The 20,817-nt window shown below is 39.5% G+C and overlaps 1 protein-coding gene across 1 annotated transcript in view; it reads left to right on the top strand.

The window, feature by feature from the left end:
* The first annotated feature begins 4,291 nt into the window (after positions 1 to 4,291).
* Positions 4,292 to 20,817, top strand: part of GFRA2 (GDNF family receptor alpha 2) — a 158,504-nt gene continuing 141,978 nt past the window's right edge. Inside the window, exon 1 of the mRNA XM_073622257.1 lies at positions 4,292 to 4,787. Within this exon, the coding sequence (XP_073478358.1) occupies positions 4,733 to 4,787 (55 nt within the window). The 5' untranslated portion in view covers positions 4,292 to 4,732. The remainder of the gene's footprint in view (positions 4,788 to 20,817) is intronic.

Here is a 20,817-nt window from a genome sequence, read left to right as displayed (position 1 = left end):
TATAACCCTGCACCACAACTTGTCTGCTCCCTGATCATTCCACATAGGACTTCTGCTCATGCTGCAGTTCTACATCTTGTCTTCTCTCCGATCACTCCCTATAGGATTTCTCCTTTCCTTAATCCCCCAGTACAACTTGGCTTCTCCCTGATCACTTTATATAGGACCTCGTCTCACCCTGCACCACTACAACTCTTCCCTATGATCAGCCCATATAGGACCTTTTCTTACCCTGCATCATTACAACTTGACTTCTTCTTGATCACTTAAAGGCCTTATGCACACGGGACGTTTTGGAAACTCTCCTAGAAGCCTTTCCTCCTGGCAGCAAAAAAGCTTGACGCTTGCAAAAGTGTCTAAAGCTTTTAGACGTTTCTAGGTGCGTTTACAGGCATCAAGAGCTTAGTTAATTAATTTAATAGGATAATAATTTATTCTGGCCATTGAAATAAATCAACTCTCATGCGCTAAATGCGTCTAGCGTTTGGGCGCATTTAGGTGCGTTTAGCAGCGTCAAGGGTTTTTCCTTCCAAAACTCTGCTGCTGCTGGAAGCACTGGCAGTAGGTTTCTTCCTGCCTCCAAAAGCCCCTGCCACTAAATGTTGCTAAAAGCCTATGTGTGCATGGACACATAGGCTAACATGCAGGGGGGTTTAAAGGTAAAAAAAAAGGAAAAAAATGCCTGATGCCCCTAAAAGCAGCTCAAAAAACGTCCAGTGTGAATGAGTCCTAAATAGGACCTCTCCTTACCCTGCACTGCTAAAACTGTTGTTCTCTCTCATCACTTCCTATAGAACCTTTTCTAACCTTGCATCACTGCAACTTGATTTCTTCCTAATAATTTTATATAGGGCCGCACCCTGCATCATTTCAACTTGCCTTTCCTCTGACTACCCATGTAAGACCTTTCTTCATCTTGCACCATTACAACTTGTGCTCTCCTTAATCACTCCATAAATAACCTCTCTTTACCACTATATATAATACCTCTCCTCATTCTGCACTTTACAACATGTCTTCTTCCTAAATATTTCATATAAGACCTCTCTTTACCCTGAACTATTACAGCTTGTCTACTCCCTGATCACTTCATATACAGTGCGAGAAAGTTTTCACCACACAGGTATGGATTCAAACCAGGTGTGAAGTGAATGGTTGTCTCCGAGAGTAAAGAGCCCCAGGTGCTGGCTAATGCTGAATCATGCTGAAGGTAGATGAGAAAATCACTGGTCTATCACATAAAATCCTAATAAAATAAATTTACATTTTTGGTTGTAACATGACAAAATGTGGAAAATGTCAAGAGGTTTGAATACTTTTTCAAGGCACTGTATATGAAGTATGCTGAAGGTAGATGAGAAAATCCGGACAGCCGCACACTGGGAAAATATTATCCAAAAGTATTTATTGTAAAATCAGGATCATACAGGATACCGTGGCAAAAAAGTACAGACAATCAGCTAACGCGTTTCGCTGAGCTATGAGTAAGCACTTAGCATTAGTGCGAAACGCGTTAGGTGATTTTCTGTACTTTTTTGCCACGGTATCCTGTATGATCCTAATTTTACAATAAATACTTTTGGATAATATTTTCCCAGTGTGCGGCTGTCCGGATTTTCTCATCTACCTTCAGCATACTTCATATACAGTGCCTTGAAAAAGTATTCAAACCTCTTGAAATTTTCCACATTTTGTCATGTTACAACCAAAAATGTAAATTTATTTTATTGGGATTTTATGTGATAGACCAGTGATGGCAAACCTTGGCAACCCAGATGTTTTGGAACTACATTTCCCATGATGCTCACTTACACTGCAGAGTGCTTGAGCATCATGGGAAATATAGTTCCAAAACATCTGGGGTCCCAAGGTTCGCCATCACTGTGATAGACCAACACAAAGTGGCACATAATTGTGAAGTGAAAATGATAAATGGTTTTCAAAATTTTTTACAAATAAATACGTGAAAAGTGTGGCGTGCATTTGTATTCAGCCCGCCTGAGTCAATACTTTGTAGAACCACCTTTTGCTGCAATTACAGCGGCAAGTCTTTTTGGGGATGTCTCTACCAGCTTTGCACATCTAGAAAAATAAATTTTTGCCCATTGTTCTTTGCAAAATAGCTCAAGCTCTGTTAGACTGGATGGAGAGCATCTATGAACAGCAATTTTCAAATCTTGTCACAGATTCTCAATTGGATTTAGGTCTGGACTTTGACTGGGCCATTCTAACAAATGAATATCTAAACCATTCCATTGTTACTCTGGCTGTATTTTAAGGGTTGTTGTCCTGCTGGAAGGTGAAACTCTGCCCCAGTCTCGTCTTTTGCAAACTCTAACAGGTTTTCTTCTAAGATTGCCCTGTATTTGGCTCTATCCATCTTCCCAACAACTCTGATCAGCTTCCATGTCCCTGCTGAAGAAAAGCATACCCACAACATGATGCTGCCACCACCACGTTTCACAGTAGGTATGGTGTGTTCAGGGTGATGTGCAGTGTTAGTTTATCCGCCATACATAGCATTTTGCTTTTAGGCCAAAAAGTTTAATTTTGGTCTCATCTGATCAGAGCAACTTCTTCAACATTTGCTGTGTCCCCCCTTATGGCTTCTAGCAAACTGCAAACAGGACTACTTATGACTTTCTTTCAACAATGGCTTTCTTCTTGCCACTCTTTTATAAAGGCCAGATTTGTGGAGTGAATGACTAATAGTTGTCCTGTGAACAGATTCTCCCACCTGAGCCTCTTGGCTGCTTCTCTGATTAATGCTCTCCTTGCCTGGCCTGTTAGCTTAGGTGGACGGCCATGTCTTGGTAGGTTTGCAGTTGTGCCATACTTCCAACCCTGCTTTAAACTTCTCCACAATGTTATCCCTGACCTGTCTGGTGAGTTCCTTAGCCTTCATGATGCTGTTTGTTCACTAAGGTTCTCTAACAAACCTATGAGGGCTTCACAGAACAGCTGTATTTATACTGAGATTAAATTATACACAGGTAGACTCTACTTACTAATTAGGTGACTTCTGAAGGCAATTGGTTCCACTAGATTTTAGTTAGGGGTATCGGAGTAAAGGGGGCTGAGTACAAATGCACGTCACACTTTTCAGATATTTATTTGGAAAAAAAATTGGAAAACCATTTATCATGTTCATTCCACTTCACAATTATGTGTCATTTTGTGTTGGTCTATCACATAAAATCCCAATAAAATACATTGATGTTTTTTGGTCGTAACATGACAAAACGGTGAAAATTTCAAGAGGTATGAATACTTTTTCAAGGCACTGTAGGACCTCTGCCTCACCTCATCCTGCACCACTAGAGTTTGTTTTCTCCTAATTGCTGCATACAGGACCTCTCTTCACCCTGCGCCACTACAGCCTCTCTTCTGTACCACAGTCTTTTCTTTCCATGACTCAGTATTTCTCCTCTCATTAGTGCAATGTTCCATTTGCCTTCTGTACCTCTCCTTACTGCATTTCTTTTTTCTCCTCTAATCACTTATCCCTATAGTATCTCCTTAGAAATTCTGCTTACTGTAACTCGCCCTCCCATCACATGCTCTCTGCAGGACCTCTCCTTGCCTGCAACACTACTACTCATCTTCTCCCTGAATGTTCCTATGGTGGACCTCTCTTACCTTTGCCTCCCATAACTCATTTTCTCTAATATACCTTTCTATTTTACACCCTCTCCTTTCATCACACTTTCTGATATCAGCTGATCCTTATGTCTTTAGGAAATCTTCTTACTATGATTTGTCTTCTCCCTTCATAATCTCTCCCCTCTTTCTCACTGCATGATTACAACTTGTCTATTCCCTTATATCTCTTAATGACATCAACTCTTATTGCTGCCTCTCATTACTCACTTCTCAGACCTGGTGTACATAGTCATCACCTCTGGGACCTTCCACTCATCTCTGCATTGTGACTTCTCTCCTGCAATATCTCTGCTTGCTGTCTCTTCATTGTAACCTTTCTCCCTTATCAGATCTCCACTTTAGGGACCCATCTCTGATCCCGGCATCCCACCCGCTAATGTTTTAGCACCATTCTCCTATATTACCACTTAAGGGACTACCTTCTCATTATTACTACTTGTCTTATCTCAACTTCTATCTCTTCTTCTGAAACTCTTCTTTACTCATAGGCTCTAAACACTTGCTTTGCATCACTGGTCCAATTTATCTCCTCTGGATCTCTCTTCTCACTGAGACTTGTCTCTTTCCTATTCTTCAAAGCATCTGTGCATGCCTTACTGTCAATAGTCTACAATCTCAGTCCCTATGATACTGTCCCACTCCATCACATCTCTGCTCTCCTTGCTGTTTCCTTTCCCTTTGAACCCTGACCTTTGTTCCGTCACCTACTACTCCCCTGATATAATATACTGTGCTCAGCCTTATTCCTTGTTCTAGTCCCACTTGCCTCCCTTTTATAACCTTTCCCCTGTGGAGCCAGTCCTCTCCCATCAGTATCTCCTCCTCTCTCTGGTCTCCCACTCCTCTCTTTTGATAAGCAGCACACACAAACTCTTCTCTGATCCTTCTCCCGCATCCTCCAGCAGCCAATTCTCCCCGCTCAGCATCTCTCTCCTGGATTTCCTGCTCTCAGCTCTTTTACACACTGAAGGATGTTTGAAAGAGGATCCAGCACATAGGAAACTACTGAGGGAGACAGGGAGAGGTTGAGATTTGGAGGATTAAGATTCCTTTAGATTGGATCTGCTCAATGGGAATCATGAAAATGCTGGCTGCACACTTTCAATACAGTTTACTGTTCTTAGGTAAGTGAATTTATAAAATGTTTACTATACTGTCAGTGAGTTCTGTACCGGCATTCAGGCACACTTCAATTACAGTCTGCATTTTTATGGGAGTCATTTTATAAACATTTTATTATCTAGGCAGTGGGAGCTAATTAGTCTGAGCGGGGGACAACCTCAATAAATATTTACCATTATTATACAGTGAGTTGGGTTGATTTACTAAAGGAGAAGAAAACTGTTAATTTTGCAAGATGAACATTCTCTACTCCTTTAGTAAATAAACTCCAGTACAGCTGGCAAATTTGGAATATGTATTCCCTTGTTTCTATGTCCATGATCTATGAAACAACATGGGGCTTATTCAGTAAGGCTTTGTTATAGTTGTTTATACACATTCATTTTTATTTGTATTGCTATTTGTACCCACTTTGCAAAGTGAACATTCTCTACTCCTTTAGTAAATCAACTCCAGTACAACAACATGCAGACACTTTCTGTATATGTATTATTCATATTCCTATGTGCATAATCTATGGAATGGTATTGGGCTTATTTAGTAAGGCTCTGAACTATAGTGGTTTATACTGCATTTTTGTGTTGTATTTTTTTTTACTGGATTTTTGTACTCAGTTTGCAGAGTGAACTTTATCTACTCCTTTAGTAAATCAACCTCAATGTAACAACATGCAGCCAAATTCTGTATATGCATTACCTACATACATCTGTGCATGATCTATGTCACAGTATGGGGCTTATTCAGTATTAAAAGGCAGGGGTGAGTAGGTAGTTTGAGGTTAGTTAGGTGGATTGATTTAGTAAAGAAGACAATGTTCATTTTGCAACGTGAACATTCTCTACTCCTATAATAAATCAACTCCAGAATAGCAACATGCAGGAAAATTCAGCATATGAATTATCCACGTTCCTCTGTGCATGATCTATGTAACAGGATAAGGGCTTATTAGTAAGGCAGTGCTCTGAGATATGGTGGTGTATGCAGTATTATTGTGCTTTGTAGTGCTTTTATGTACTCTCCTTGCAAAATGAACATTATCTACTCATTAAGTAAATCAACTTCAGTGTAACAACGTGCAGGAAAAGTCTGTATATGCATTATTCCCATACCTCTGTACATGATCTATAGAACAGTGTGGGGTTTATTCAGTAAGGCAGTGCCCTGAGCTATGGTGGTTTATACAAGATTATTGTGATGTGTACTGCCTTTTTGTACCCACTTTCCAAAGTGAACATTATTTACTCCTTTAGTAAATCAATCTCAGTGTGAAAGCATTCAGGCACATTCTGTATATGTATTACCCACGTACGTATGAAACAGTATGGGGTTTTTCTCAGTACTGTAAAGCAGTGCCTCTGTAACCACCCAGAATTTAGTTTACTGTAATCAGATTAGAAGAGAGATTATTATATGTAGGAATGTTCTTCAAATCAGACCTTTGAAAACACCGTTCAAATTTTAGGCATTTTCTCTGCAGAAAGTTGCTTAGTTGGTTTTTCCACTCTAAAATTTGGCAAGACTGATTGCCATGGCTTAAAGAAAAAAAAAAACATTGTAATCTGTTAATCATTAGTTTATCACATTTCATGATTTATCTGTCTTTAATCATCTTCTCCAGTTCAGCCTAGCAATTCCAGTACTAAAGAGTACCTGTCACCAGGAGTAACAGTGTGCAGTGGTTTAATAATTAAAGCTCTATATTACCTTATATCCAACTGTATCTGGATTTATATAAAAATCACTCTGAGCAGGCTAAATTTAATAACCCCCTGCAGCTTCCAGGAACAGAAGAGTGTCAAAGGTTCCGACACCAAGCTGCTTCTAAGCACTTTCTGCAAAAGTGCCCCAGATTAAAATAAAATGTAGTAAAGAGACTGGTTATGCATCTACATGAATGCAACTGTATAAGTGATTTCTACAATGTTTCAGCCTGCTGTACAAAACTGTGATCTTGCTTCATCAGGGCACAGGTTCTCTTAAAAATTGCCATCACTGTATTAATTTGTTAAGCTAAAGGTAAACTGTGAGGTCTATTTATTAATGATTTCATGCATAATTCACACAATTTCCACCCAAGAGTAACCATATTTTGCAGTAGAATTTTTATGTGAAAAATGGGCAAAGCTTGGGTGAAAGTTGGGTGAAAAAATTGATAAATAGATCCCTGTATTTCTTGAATTATGACTTTTGCAGTAATACTAACTGACAAATACTTTTTGAAAATTTTGTTTTTTAATACATTTTCTGTTTTTACATGTTATTGTTATTTTTTTTTTAATTCTACCCTATGTTACACTGTGTATTGCAAAATCTCTAAAACCATAGATGTAGCCCAAATATGTATCAGGTATCAATATCAAAGCATGCATAGCTTGAGGGCTAACACGTTTATATTGGATAGATATGGGATCTTTTACCGGGAATCACTGGAGCTTGGGGATGATTTAACATATTGAGGTCTGTAGACTTGACACTTCAAACAGCTGATCAGATAAAGTCCTTTTTTTTTTTGGTATTGTATATTTTTCTTTTTCTTGATTAGCTACTTGAAGGAAATACAGGTTTGCTGTTGTGTTTGATGTATAGGTAATTAGCCCCTTGAGGTTCTTGGTTTGGGGCTCTTTGTGTATTCAGGAGTACTATGCTTAAAGCTACTTTGAAATTCACACATTGCTCCTAGCATCCCAACCATCACTTATCTGTTAAGCAGTACAAAGACTGCAGGGGAAATTGCACTGCTATTTTTTGTTTTTAAGATTTAAAAAATTGTTGTGTTGCATGGTGCAGCCAGCGGCAGTTATCCTTGTAATTATGTACAGTATAGCGTCACCTTAAAAAGAATTTATCCATGTTTTATCACACCCCTCTAAGATTAGAGACTAAGAAATGTATTTCTGATTTAGGTACAGTGATTAAGAGATTCAAATAATTTCTGTATGCTTCTGTAGCTGTTTGTACATCCTGAACTTTGATTTATAGCCATATATAGCCTAAAATACAGAGAAATGTATTCAACTTACATACAGCTGTTCTAGCTGGTTAGATCTGCTCAGTGCAATATTTGACAAGCATAGCTGCTATGGAGTAGGGTTGGAGAAGCAAAGATACAACACAATCGTTAAGATCATGGTCATGTGGGCAGTGGCGTATCCAGGGTATGGCACATATGGCAAGTGCCATGGGCGCCATATGAAGGGGCGCTCGTGAGGGGGGGGGCAGAGGGGGCCATGACCCCCCCAACATTATTCTGTGCCCCCCACGTGCCCTCCCAATTAAGCGAAACTGACACTGGGAGCACTGCAGTCCACAACTCAGGGCTGATAATGGGCAGAAATAGGGGTCTGTTTAGTCACCAATCAGTGCCACATATATCAGTGCAGCTCATCAGTGCCAGTGTCACCTATATTAGTGCAGCTCATCAGTGCCACCTATCAGTTTCAGTGTCACCTATCAGTGCCACCTATATCAGTGTAGCCCATCAGTGCCACCTATCAGTGCCAATATCACCTATCAGTGCCAGCTATATCAGTGCAGCTCATCAGTGCCACCTGTCAGTGCCAGTGTCACCTATTAGTGTCCATCAGTGCAGCGCATTAGTGACGCCTATCAGTGTTAATGCTGCCTCATCAGTGCGGCCTTATTAGTGCCCATAAATGCCGCAAATCAGTGCCCATTAGTGCAACTCATCAGTGCCAATCCACAATTTGCTAACTGAAAGGTTAAAGAGCTTGACTTGTAGTTTTGTTAGCTGTTTTTTTTGTTACGGTTATCTGAAAGATGGGTTTCAAATGTTTTGACAGGGGCGCAGTTTCAGTGCTTGCCATAGGCGCCATTTTCGCTAGATATGCCTCTGCATGTGGGCTGACAGGACTTAAAAAGCCCTCCAAGAAAATTCTTCTATAAAGTGAAGTTTAGCCACTTACCGACCGGCTCATGCCCATATACGTCGGAAAAGTGGCACGGGTGCGCAAAGCGATGTACCTGTACATCACTCCATCCTTGGCGGCTAGTGGGCACATGCAGGCGCCCGCTGTGGGAGTGTGCCCGCGGGTCCCGCAGACTCAATGCCCTCCGGTGGCTGGCGATCATGGCACGGAGAGGCAGAATGGGGGGGTGCCTATGTAAACAAGACATTTCCCTGTTCTGCCTAGCAACATGACAGGGATCTACTGCTCCCAGTGATCGGGTGAGCCCATCCCTCCGTACAGTTAGAACATGCTGATGGAACACACTTAGCCCCTTGATCCCCTCCCCCCCAGTGTTTAACCCTTTCCCTGCCAGTGACATTTACACATTAATCAGTCCATTTTTATAGCACTGATCGCTGTATAAATGTCAATGGTCCCAAAATAGTGTCAAAGTGTCCGATTTGTCTGCCACAATGTCGCAGTCATGATAAAAATCGCAGATCGCCGCCATTACTAGTAAAAAAAAATGAATAATAAAAATGCCATAAATCTATCCCCTTTTTTGTAGACGCGCTAACTTTTGCTCAAACCAATCAATATGCGCTTATTGCGATTTGTTATACCAAAAATATGTAGAAGAATACATATTGGCCTAAACTGGGGAAGAAATGTGTTTTTTTATATATTTTTGGGGGATATTATTTATTATAGCAAAAAGTAAAAAATATTGCCTTTTTTTCAAAATTGTCGCTCTTTTTTTGTTTATAGCGCAAAAAATAAAAACCGCAGAGGTGATCAAATACCACCAAAAGAAAGCTCTATTTGTGGGGAAAAAAAGGACATCAAATTTGTTTGGGTACAACGTCGTACGACCACACAATTGTCAGTTAAAGCGACGCACTGCCGTATCGCAAAAAAGGGCCTGGTCAGGAAGAGGGTAAATCCTTCCGGGGCTGAAGTGGTTAAACAATATATTGTGTGTGCATATGATTTAATCATTTTTGTAAGCGTGTCTATACTTTGCATACTGCTAAAGGTCCTGCATCTATAGGCAGAGCCAGTATCACTGGGAAACATTAAGAGGGAACCCTAAATTTAATTGTGTGCCCCCCCCCCGTTACTGCCTTTGTATGCCATCTACTATAATATGGGTGCCCACCCATTATAGTTGTAATGTGTCCTGTCTGGTTAGATGCCAGCTCTGTCTATGGGTTGTAGTACTATTAATAATGCTATTGTATAGAGCTTGCCTACTTTCTCTGCAAATAGTTTATATCTGGGAAAAGACTATAGGATACAATGATTCTGTCTATGCAATGTGATGATCTGTCATACTCATGTATACAGTAATACAGTAGACAAGGCATTTTAGGTATGTGTTTATCTGTCCTTTACACATAGTACTGTCTTCCAGTATATGGAACAATCAGAGAGCCATGCATCTGGATGACAGTGTGTAAAGTACAATGTCGGTGGCTCTCTGTACAAAGTAGACGAGTTATGACTAATGCGAGAAATGTAAATAGCTTTGAGACATACAAAGAGCTTGACATTACCCGGGGGTACTGGGATAACATCAAGTAACAAATTGTGAAGTCTCATGGTTTTCATCTAGAATATATTAATATCTAAGCATTAGAAACAAGATTGGGTGGAGAGAGGAGATTAAACATATACCAATTAGATAGAGTTTGTTCTATAAGACATTACATCGATGTAATAAAAGTATAAACATCAATTTGTCATTTCTCTGTAAGGACCACATAGTCTTTGAAAGCTTGCTGTGTAATTTTTTTTTGGTCTTACAGCCAAGTATAAAAAATATACTGTATATACAGAACGCTATTAGAACTCTAATCCTGTCTGTCAACAGTACCAAAAGAACCAGAAAGGCTTCTCTTTACATTTTTTTTTTTACAATTATGAATTATTATTACAAATAATGTACATTTTGCAAGGTTGTACATCTATTTTTTAAATACTTTTTTTAATTTCAATATACTGCATTTAATGTATTGTTTGCAATGCAAATGAAAGCATGGTATGGCAGCACAGTCTATGGCCTCAGAATGTTTGCATGAAAGTGACAGATAATAATAGTGTGTTGAAGATGCATGCGCCATGACTATCAGCGCACTGCTTTTACAAGTTCCCCCAACAATTATTTAAATTTGTTTCTTAAGAAACACAAGAAGGGAAATGATAGAGATTTTGCTAAATTTACTAAATAATTATGAAATAAATATGAAATAATATAAATACATGTTATAGTATTTTCTGTAATTAACATGTCAGCTAAAATTGTAGTAGAACAGAGTTCATGTCATATCTACTTGTCATCAACTTGTTCCAAACAATCAGCAAATTATTGACATAATAATAATGAATAATAATTAATTAAGATTAATTAATTATGATTAGAAAAGATTAATAAAAGTAATAAAGATGGCTTCTTTTCAGTCTGTTTGACCATCAGTCCACCTCTTGACCACACCTAAGTAACCACACATCTTGGAGTTTAATGGCCATAGCCGCCCTTAAATAACATATTGTATAATTAAAACATAGATAACATGTTATAATTAAATATAGTATGAATGAAGCCCCAAGGTCCTCGCAGGCCTCGAAATAAAAGAGTACCTGCATCCAACTTAAAAGTAGGCCTCCAGACGCAAAACCAACAACTTGGAGACAACAATACTTCAGAGACATCTATGCCTAATATCGGGAGCTGTACCTCAAACCGGTCCCAACAATGTTAATTTATGCCCCAAAATAGCCTACAAGGACCTTGTACCCTGTTAGCTGCCATGACACAGCCACACAAAGTACGATATCAGTGAACTAACAAACCTAAAAAACTAGAGAAATAGGTGGGGAGATTCCCCTGACTCACCTCATTTCTGACTAAGGACCTCCTGAGACCCTCTTGCTGACCACCCCCTGAAGCCCCACCTGCTCCAATCTGACCCACCAATCTGGTAACTCCTAATTTCTAATTTCTGTAAAACTCTTAAGAACCATTTTAACTCCTATTGACGGCTCTATATGTATGCTTTCTCTGTTTCTTTGCTCCAGGCCGGACTATTGATTTTTTTGGTAGCTCTGTTAATTAGGCATACCCTGTTGGTTCTTAGAAAAGCATCTAAAGTTTAATAAGAATCTATGCAATTTTCATTTTAATAATACTCCTGATATGCTTATACGGGTACAATGGAATATGAAACAAGAAACCTCTAATGTATTAATTTAGTTTGTCGATGAGTTAAAGCCATGTAATTAATATTGAACTTTAATATAACATGCCAAGTCTTGTCAGGTGATTGTCAGATGATGCCATCATCAAATTATATTTTGACATCTTACATGCTGAAACAGTCCTGAAATGGAAATCTACTGATTGTGATTAATTCATTAACTAAAGATACGCCCATGTTGTGATTCATTTGCTTATGTCACCCCTATAATGTTAATACATTAACGTATGATAGACCTATGTAATATATGTATAAAAGCAGATACAGAACCATCAATATATTAGTTCAGAAAGCTTGTGAAGTCTGAACTCAATTTCCTTATCAAGTGCACATTCCATGGGGCTTAGACCTGTGTAATAAAATGTAGTTTACTGGTCCTTAGATGCGGTTGCTGCATTCCTTTTTTTTCAGGCTAAATACATTTTCTGCAAGTACAGAAATATATTTGTTGATCCTGCAAGAAGTCCAGTGTTCTCGTAGCTAGGGATGAGCTTGGGTTCAATCCAAATTGGGTTCAGTCTGAAACCAGAAAGTATCTGTCATTGCTGGACCAATGAGCTGCAAGTGGGAGATTCTCTTCCTTGCGGCTGTACGTATATAAAGGGGCGGGATGCTCATGACGTCACGGACCTAATATAGGCACATTGTCATTTTAAGTCAAGGACATTGTCATATTATGGCAAACTGCCTATATGGAGTCAATGATGTCAATAGAATCCCCAGCCCCTTTGTGTACTTCAACTTTGCGGCAGAGAATCTTCAACCCATAGATGCAGCCGTGACAGCTAACTTTTGGGTTCAGCCTGAACCTTAATTCATCACCACTTGTAACCTGCCTGTGCACAGAACTGAAATCTCAAACAATGTTTTTAGCTCTCACCAGTTCTGTAAACTACAAAACACCTCTCCCTCATGCTGTGGAGATTAGGGAATGGAGAAGGTTTGTAGTTCAAATCAGGAAAGCAACCTGGGGGGACAACACTGGTCCTACATAAATACAGTAAGGGGACCAAGCGTTGTCATCCTAGGACAGGAAGTGAGTTACTGGCAGGATCACCATGTGAAAACAGGAGAAACAGCCTACAAAAAAAAAACCTAATGCAGCCACCACACCTAAGGACTGGTAATCAGCAGCATATTACATTTTTTGGGGGGTTTAGGTACACTTTGGGGTGGATTTACTAAAGACAAATAGACTGTGCATTTTGCAAGTGCAGTTCATCCAGGGCTTAGAAAATTAGATGAAGCTTCACGTTGCAAAGAATAGCCAATCACATGCAAAGAAAATAAATAAAACAGGATTTTTGCTTGCACATGATTGGATGATGGAAGTCAGCAGTGCTTGATTTCATGTATTAAGCTCTGGCACATCTGCATTTCAGAGTGTAATCACACTTGCAAAGTTCACAGTCTACTTGCCTTTAGTAAATCCACCCCTTTGTGTTCAGAGAAATAGAAAAATAGAAAAGTGACAGCAGAAAAAGACTAAGTAGTTGATCGAGTGTGCCCATTTTTTTTTTTTTTTTGTTTATTGTTGTTTTTTTTTCGTTAACTTTATTGTCTGACTTCAACGAGAAAAATTCCCAAGGGGGTCTGTACCTAAAAACAGGGTGACTCTGTAGGTACTATTAGAAAGGTGTGCCAACGTCCCTATAATAGTATATCAAGTGAGGAAACTAAATTCCAATTCCATTAGTTTCCTCACTTTATTGTCTGACTATCGATCTATGTTTGTCCCAAGCATGTTTAAAGCCATTTACTGTTGACTGTCTCACTACCTCTGCTGGTAGTTTATTCCAAGCATCAACAACCTTCCCTGTCAGTAAAATAATATTTTCTAAGATTAGTTTTGAACTTCCCTCCAGAAATAAACCTATACTTGCCCATGTGTAAATACTAATACTAGCATGTATGCGTGTATATCTGCGTATAGATTATTCTGCAATGCATGTCTACTGGAAGAATTATACAGGCGTATTTTACTTAATATGGCAATACACCCCTATAAATGCCTGTATGCAAGAACCCCTTACCTGGTAGAAATTATCCAACATGCTGAAAGATACCTAAAGCCAGTGTAACATATTTTGTTGCTTTGCATTGCTTGCTGCTTCTAGATAGTTAATTATATACCCCCTAGTTTTTATAAACAGTCCTCTTTATAGAAATTGGAATAAATGGAGTATTTTCTTCTCGCCTTAGGAACATTTCTATTATCCATTTCCTGTAAGTAATGATGAAATATTTGGCAGCTGAGAGATATGTGTGATGGTACTGGAACGTCATAAATAATTTACAGTACACATAACAGAAGTGTGCCCCAGAGTTTAGACCTGAGAAAATATATTTTACAACAGCGCTTGCTCACGTCAAGGGATTGTAATGAGGAGAGTTAAAGAAAAATCCTGCAGGCAGCATTTTCACAGCGATTTTATCTCCTGTTATAATCTGTGACAACAGCCTTAAAATGCTGTCAGAATAAATGAAAACACTCATAAAAAGCAATTTCATAGGAAATGATATACAAAACACAATGAAATGCTTGTAAAAAGCACACAAAATGCAACACAATGATATGAAAATGCCTGCCAATGCTTGTTAACATGCATGCATCTATAGGCATTTTCAAGTGATGCTGGAATGAGGAAACCACTCTCTTGGGTAAGACCTCCAGAGCCTGTCCAGTTCAGAACTTTATTTAAAGTGTATGTAAAAACCTAACAATGAATTTCTTTCATTTACTCTATTTTGGTCTGTTAAATATACCATTAAAAGCAGGGGAATTTTCTGAATGCAGTTGGCCTGTGTGCAAGATCATATCTTGGGCCCTTTCTATGAGAAAAAGAAAATGAATTACCTGGCAGAAAGTGAGCATGCTTTTCATTAAAGTGATTGCAAAGTCTTGTTAAAAATAACAAACATGTTATACTTACCTGCTCTGTGCAGTGGTTTTGCACAGAGTAGCCCAGATCCTCCTCTTCTCGGGTCTCTCATGGGTGCTCCTGGCCCCTCCCTCCTGTTGAGTGCCCCCACAGTAAGCAGCTTGATATGGGGGCACCTGAGTCAAGCCCAACCTCCCTGTGTCCATTCAAATAAGTTGAATTCCAGGTTACGATATTTTACCATAGCTACAGTGCCTTGAAAAAGTTTTCATATCCCTTGAAATATTCCAAGTTTTGTCATGTTATAACCAAAAAGGTAAATGCATTTTATTGGGATTCTATGTGATAGATCAACACAAAGTGGCACATAATTGTGAAGTGGAAGGAAAATGATAAATGGCTTTCAAATTTTTTTACAAATAAATATGTGAAAAGTTTGGCGTGCATTTGTAATCAGCCCCCCTGAGTCAATACTTTGTAGAACCACCTTTCACTGCAGTTACAGCTGGGAGTCTTTTTTGGGGATGTCTCTACCAGCTTTGCATATCTGAAGAGTGAAATGTTTGCCCATTCTTCTTTGCAATATAAGGAGGATGGACTAAATTTCCGCGCTTAGGACAAAAAGGGTGAGATAGATATATAAAGAAAAAAGTAGGGGGAAGTGGCGCTCCCTATAGAGGGGTGTCCCTATATGAATGTATAAACAAAAACACCTAAATGTGTGATATTGAAACCCGTCTAAATCCTACATTACATAAATATATGTGAAACAAGACTTGCATATATATATATATATATATATATATATATATATATATATATATATGTGTATCATATAGACTCAGCAAGTGAACATTGCATCAATACGTGAAAATACAGAAATGTGAACAAATACCACTAAAGTGATATAATAAAGACTATATATATCCAATAGCCTATTAGCAGAAAGAAAAAAGAAAAAATGTGACCATCCAATTATTCCCCTGCTGACACACACCATATACGTTGGTCAACAGGAAATATCAAAAGCGTGTAATATACAGTAAATAATAAGTCCACGTGATAAGTGTCCACTCCAGTGAAAGTAGATATTGATGGAATACTCAACATGTGTGAGCAACAACCATAAAAAATAAATAACTATTAAAAATAAAATAAAATAAAAAATGAGAAAAATAAACTAAAAATAAAGGTGAAGCTCCAAATTGGCAAAATGTTCATACACAGTGCGTGACTCTTGTGCTTAATCAATATATGGTGACTTCCATGATCCCCCTCAAGGGTCCCCACTCACCAGTTCGTGGTACCCCTGCAGGGGTAATGGGCATATAACAGCAGGATGAAGGGCTTCCCAGATCCAAACAGGGCGTCCACACGTGTCCTCCATGCAGCCCAGCTCCAAGCATTGGGTGGTACACCGGCTTCTTGCAGTCACAGCCTTGGAATACAATAGTTCTGCACATCAGTTTTCAAGGCTTATAGATGTGAAGAATGTCCTCTCATCGAAACGCATCAGTCACATTTGTCTCTGAGGTTCATCTCTTCCACTGATGATCCAGTGCTCCAGTCCATTTTGCCAATTTGGAGCTTCACCTTTATTTTTATTTTATTTTTCTCATTTTTTATTTTATTTTATTTTTAATATTTATTTATTTTTTATGGTTGTTGCTCACATTTATATTGATGTGGAGTATTCCATCAATATCTACTTTCACTGGAGTGGACACTTATCACGTGGACTTATTATTTATATTACACACTTTTGATATTTCCTGTTGACCAAAATGTACGGTTCAAAGCTTGGGATATTTTTTTATAACCTAACCCTGCTTTAAACTTCTCCACAACTTTATCCCTGACCTGTCTTAGGAGCTGAGTGTATTTTTCTGTACTTGCAGAGAAATGTGCATCTGATAGTTCTCTAGCATAGACCCTACAGTGTGTGTGAGCGTATGCAACATCTTGCAAACAGCTCTTAAAATGTCTACGTCTCACATCCCAGGAGGCATTTTATGAGACTCCCATGAGCATGTGCAGGAGTGGCGTCATCTCAGCCTGGCCATTCAAGCAGCCGAACAGCCTGAATCCAGAAGGAAGACTGAGAGAAGATGGAAGTGCCTGTGCCAGTGGAGAGCACTGGCAATGCAGTACTGGATAGCATTGTTTGATAGGTAAGGAGAGGTAAACCCTGTGGTTAAGCCATGTTTTTACTGCCCTCAACTGCTTCCCTGTAGCTGCAGAGGCAGCAGCTGGGAATGTACACATGCCACAGCCATGATGCCTTAATTTGTGGCTGCGGCAGGAATTATACCCAGTAGTGTATTTAGTTAGGCTTGACTAAACTCGTGCACCCCCTAATTTAAATATGACCCACCCCTTCCTGTCAAGGCCACATCCCTTGCTGTTTAAGGCCCGTCCTGAAATTTTCGAGTGGGGACACTAGTTCTGAGGGCCTGGGGGGGCAATGAATTCCCTTAATTTGCATAGATCTCCTCTCACTTCTTGTATGGCTATGGGGCAGGAAGTGAAGGGAAACCTCTGCAATGGGACAGGGATGGTAAAAAATAAACAGCGCAAGCCGGTGGGGACTCTTTCCGTGCTGCCCTAGGCCTAGGCCAGGATACAGCGTTGATTATACCTCCTGTCATACATGGTTGCGTTGCGCTAGTGCGGGGTTTTAAAGGGGTTAAAGCAGGTGGTGAGGAAGTGATACAACGCCTCCTTACAGCTTGTCAAACACCACTTAGAAGTGATGCAAACGTAAGTGAACCAAAAAAGTGATCCAAATGTAAAGGAGCCCCAACAGTTATATTTTCATGGCCATGTTTGTGGCATGTTCCCTTTTTCTCAGCTGAGTACTGCTGTATTAATATGGCTACAATCATCCCAACCTACAGCATCCAATTACCAATCATTTATTTTCAGAAACGTATAAATTGGTGAAAAGTGGAATTTTTATGTTACTACATATGTATATACCTCGGTGTTTACTGTCTTATTATTTCACTATAAAATGTAGAGTGTAAAATAAATAGATTTTCTATCACTGTGCTTCATTTTAATTTGCCTTGTCTGTAAAATAACAATCTTATTGTAATCAGCGTGTGACAGCACAACACATAGGAGTGTGTACTAAAAGATGCCTACCTACTCCTTATACCTTTGAGACGCCAATGTATGCAATTTACTTTCCAAGATGTCTGCATATGCACTGAGCAATTTTTTGTTATATATAACGTTACGCAACTTGATACTCATGTACATTAAAAGTATTTATTTTTACTCTCAATTTTGTGTTTGAACCTGCCTCATTTAAAGTCCCATACTCTTTTATTATTTTTTGAATTTATAATTAGGGATGGAGGCGCACTACCCCCCTTTCCTTGTGCGCTTCATTTAAAGTCCCAGTATATGGAGATATACATTCCCCCCTCTGTTGTATGTTGAAACCGGGATGGAGGCAGAGTTCCTACACAATGGGTAGCATGTAGCTACCCCTTTTATACTCATATATCTACCCGAAGGTTTGATGGGACCTTATAATCCCCAACCTCTGGATGTTATGTACTATTTTTTATGCACTTGCGATACGTGGGGTTTTAGATATTTCCCCCCCTTTTTTGTACCGACTTATGCTCCACAGTTTTTTCATCCCTAGTGGATATTGTTCATCGTGCCTGCTTTGCTTTGGTTGCCTTTGTCTTCCATTTCCCGGGAGCTGCGATTCGCATCAGGCGCCGCCCCTTGCCGCCCTTGCTATTCACGGGTGTCATGGGGACCGCTAGCCTCGTGCGTATCGACGCCACGCATTCCGCACCAGTGACGTCCTTAGTTGGCGCCGTCTGGTTTTGCGGTTTCTCCATCTGGCTGATACATTGGCGGGATTAGGTCTGGCGCCATTGGCGGGCAGACGCTTCCCGCCCGTCATCACGCTTGCGTGACGTTGGTATTGTCTGCCCTATTTGACCGGCTCACCTGGGAGTCCCCATTTACAACTGACCAGATGACCGGCTTGCACTGCTTGATTTACTGCACACGTACAACCTATACCTGGTACTACAGGGTAATTCTATATGTCACGGCTTGTTTATATTCTACTTTTTCACCTTTTTTCCACTCTATACTTGTATCGTTGTCTCATGAACATCACCGAATAGGTTTCTTCTCTGTAAGCACGCTCCCAGTGTTTGCTTACTTATTCTTTCAGAATTCTCACTGGTCCCCTTTACATCCCACCTTTATCTCTGCTTTGCACACTATCCAGCAGGTATATCACTACCTACACCCCATCCTGCACTTTTGTCACCCTATTTTTACCTTTTTTCCTCCATGTATCCCTATTTTTTCTATGCTTGACAGTGCTGCCGGGTGTATCATATACAATATTTTTAATTATCTTACAGATTTACTGGCCACTATTGGCACAATACCCAATATACTACATTTGTTTCCTGGTTGGGGACGTTTTCAGTGTGGGCCTGTTACTTATAGGCGGACTTCTATACCTCAGCTCCCGGGGAGGCTTGATATGGTGACCCCTGCACACCGGGATTATTCGGAGTTCAGTGTTCCAATGGGATGTAAGTTTGTGGATTTGACCATCTCTATGCTCTATATATATCTTTTTACATATAATACTTTCCATATCATGGGCCCCATTTTTTGATTTAGAACATCTCCATTATTTACAGATATTCAATATCCGCTCCTGATGAGTCGGCTAACCGACGAAACGCGTTGAGCTGTTGAGGATGTAACCCCTCACATTTCCACCAAGATTTTTATGAATGTTACTGTATATTACAAGTTATACTCATGAAATATGTATTATTGTCCCCTTGTTATGGCAATTATGTTTTACACTCTGTTTATATGTATGCAATTTACTTTCCAAGATGTCTGCATATGCACTGAGCAATTTTTTGTTATATATAACGTTACGCAACTTGATACTCATGTACATTAAAAGTATTTATTTTTACTCTCAATTTTGTGTTTGAACCTGCCTCATTTAAAGTCCCATACTCTTTTATTATTTTTTGAATTTATAATTAGGGATGGAGGCGCACTACCCCCCTTTCCTTGTGCGCTTCATTTAAAGTCCCAGTATATGGAGATATACATTCCCCCCTCTGTTGTTAGTTAGGCTTGACTAAACTCGTGCACCCCCTAATTTAAATATGACCCACCCCTTCCTGTCAAGGCCACATCCCTTGCTGTTTAAGGCCCGTCCTGAAATTTTCGAGTGGGGACACTAGTTCTGAGGGCCTGGGGGGGCAATGAATTCCCTTAATTTGCATAGATCTCCTCTCACTTCTTGTATGGCTATGGGGCAGGAAGTGAAGGGAAACCTCTGCAATGGGACAGGGATGGTAAAAAATAAACAGCGCAAGCCGGTGGGGACTCTTTCCGTGCTGCCCTAGGCCTAGGCCAGGATACAGCGTTGATTATACCTCCTGTCATACATGGTTGCGTTGCGCTAGTGCGGGGTTTTAAAGGGGTTAAAGCAGGTGGTGAGGAAGTGATACAACGCCTCCTTACAGCTTGTCAAACACCACTTAGAAGTGATGCAAACGTAAGTGAACCAAAAAAGTGATCCAAATGTAAAGGAGCCCCAACAGTTATATTTTCATGGCCATGTTTGTGGCATGTTCCCTTTTTCTCAGCTGAGTACTGCTGTATTAATATGGCTACAATCATCCCAACCTACAGCATCCAATTACCAATCATTTATTTTCAGAAACGTATAAATTGGTGAAAAGTGGAATTTTTATGTTACTACATATGTATATACCTCGGTGTTTACTGTCTTATTATTTCACTATAAAATGTAGAGTGTAAAATAAATAGATTTTCTATCACTGTGCTTCATTTTAATTTGCCTTGTCTGTAAAATAACAATCTTATTGTAATCAGCGTGTGACAGCACAACACATAGGAGTGTGTACTAAAAGATGCCTACCTACTCCTTATACCTTTGAGACG

Source organism: Aquarana catesbeiana, linkage group LG03 (genome assembly GCF_042186555.1).
Source record: "Aquarana catesbeiana isolate 2022-GZ linkage group LG03, ASM4218655v1, whole genome shotgun sequence".
Lineage (NCBI taxonomy): Eukaryota > Metazoa > Chordata > Amphibia > Anura > Ranidae > Aquarana > Aquarana catesbeiana.
The sequence above is the reverse complement of the archived record's forward strand: the minus strand, read 5'-3'. Positions and strand labels throughout refer to the sequence as shown.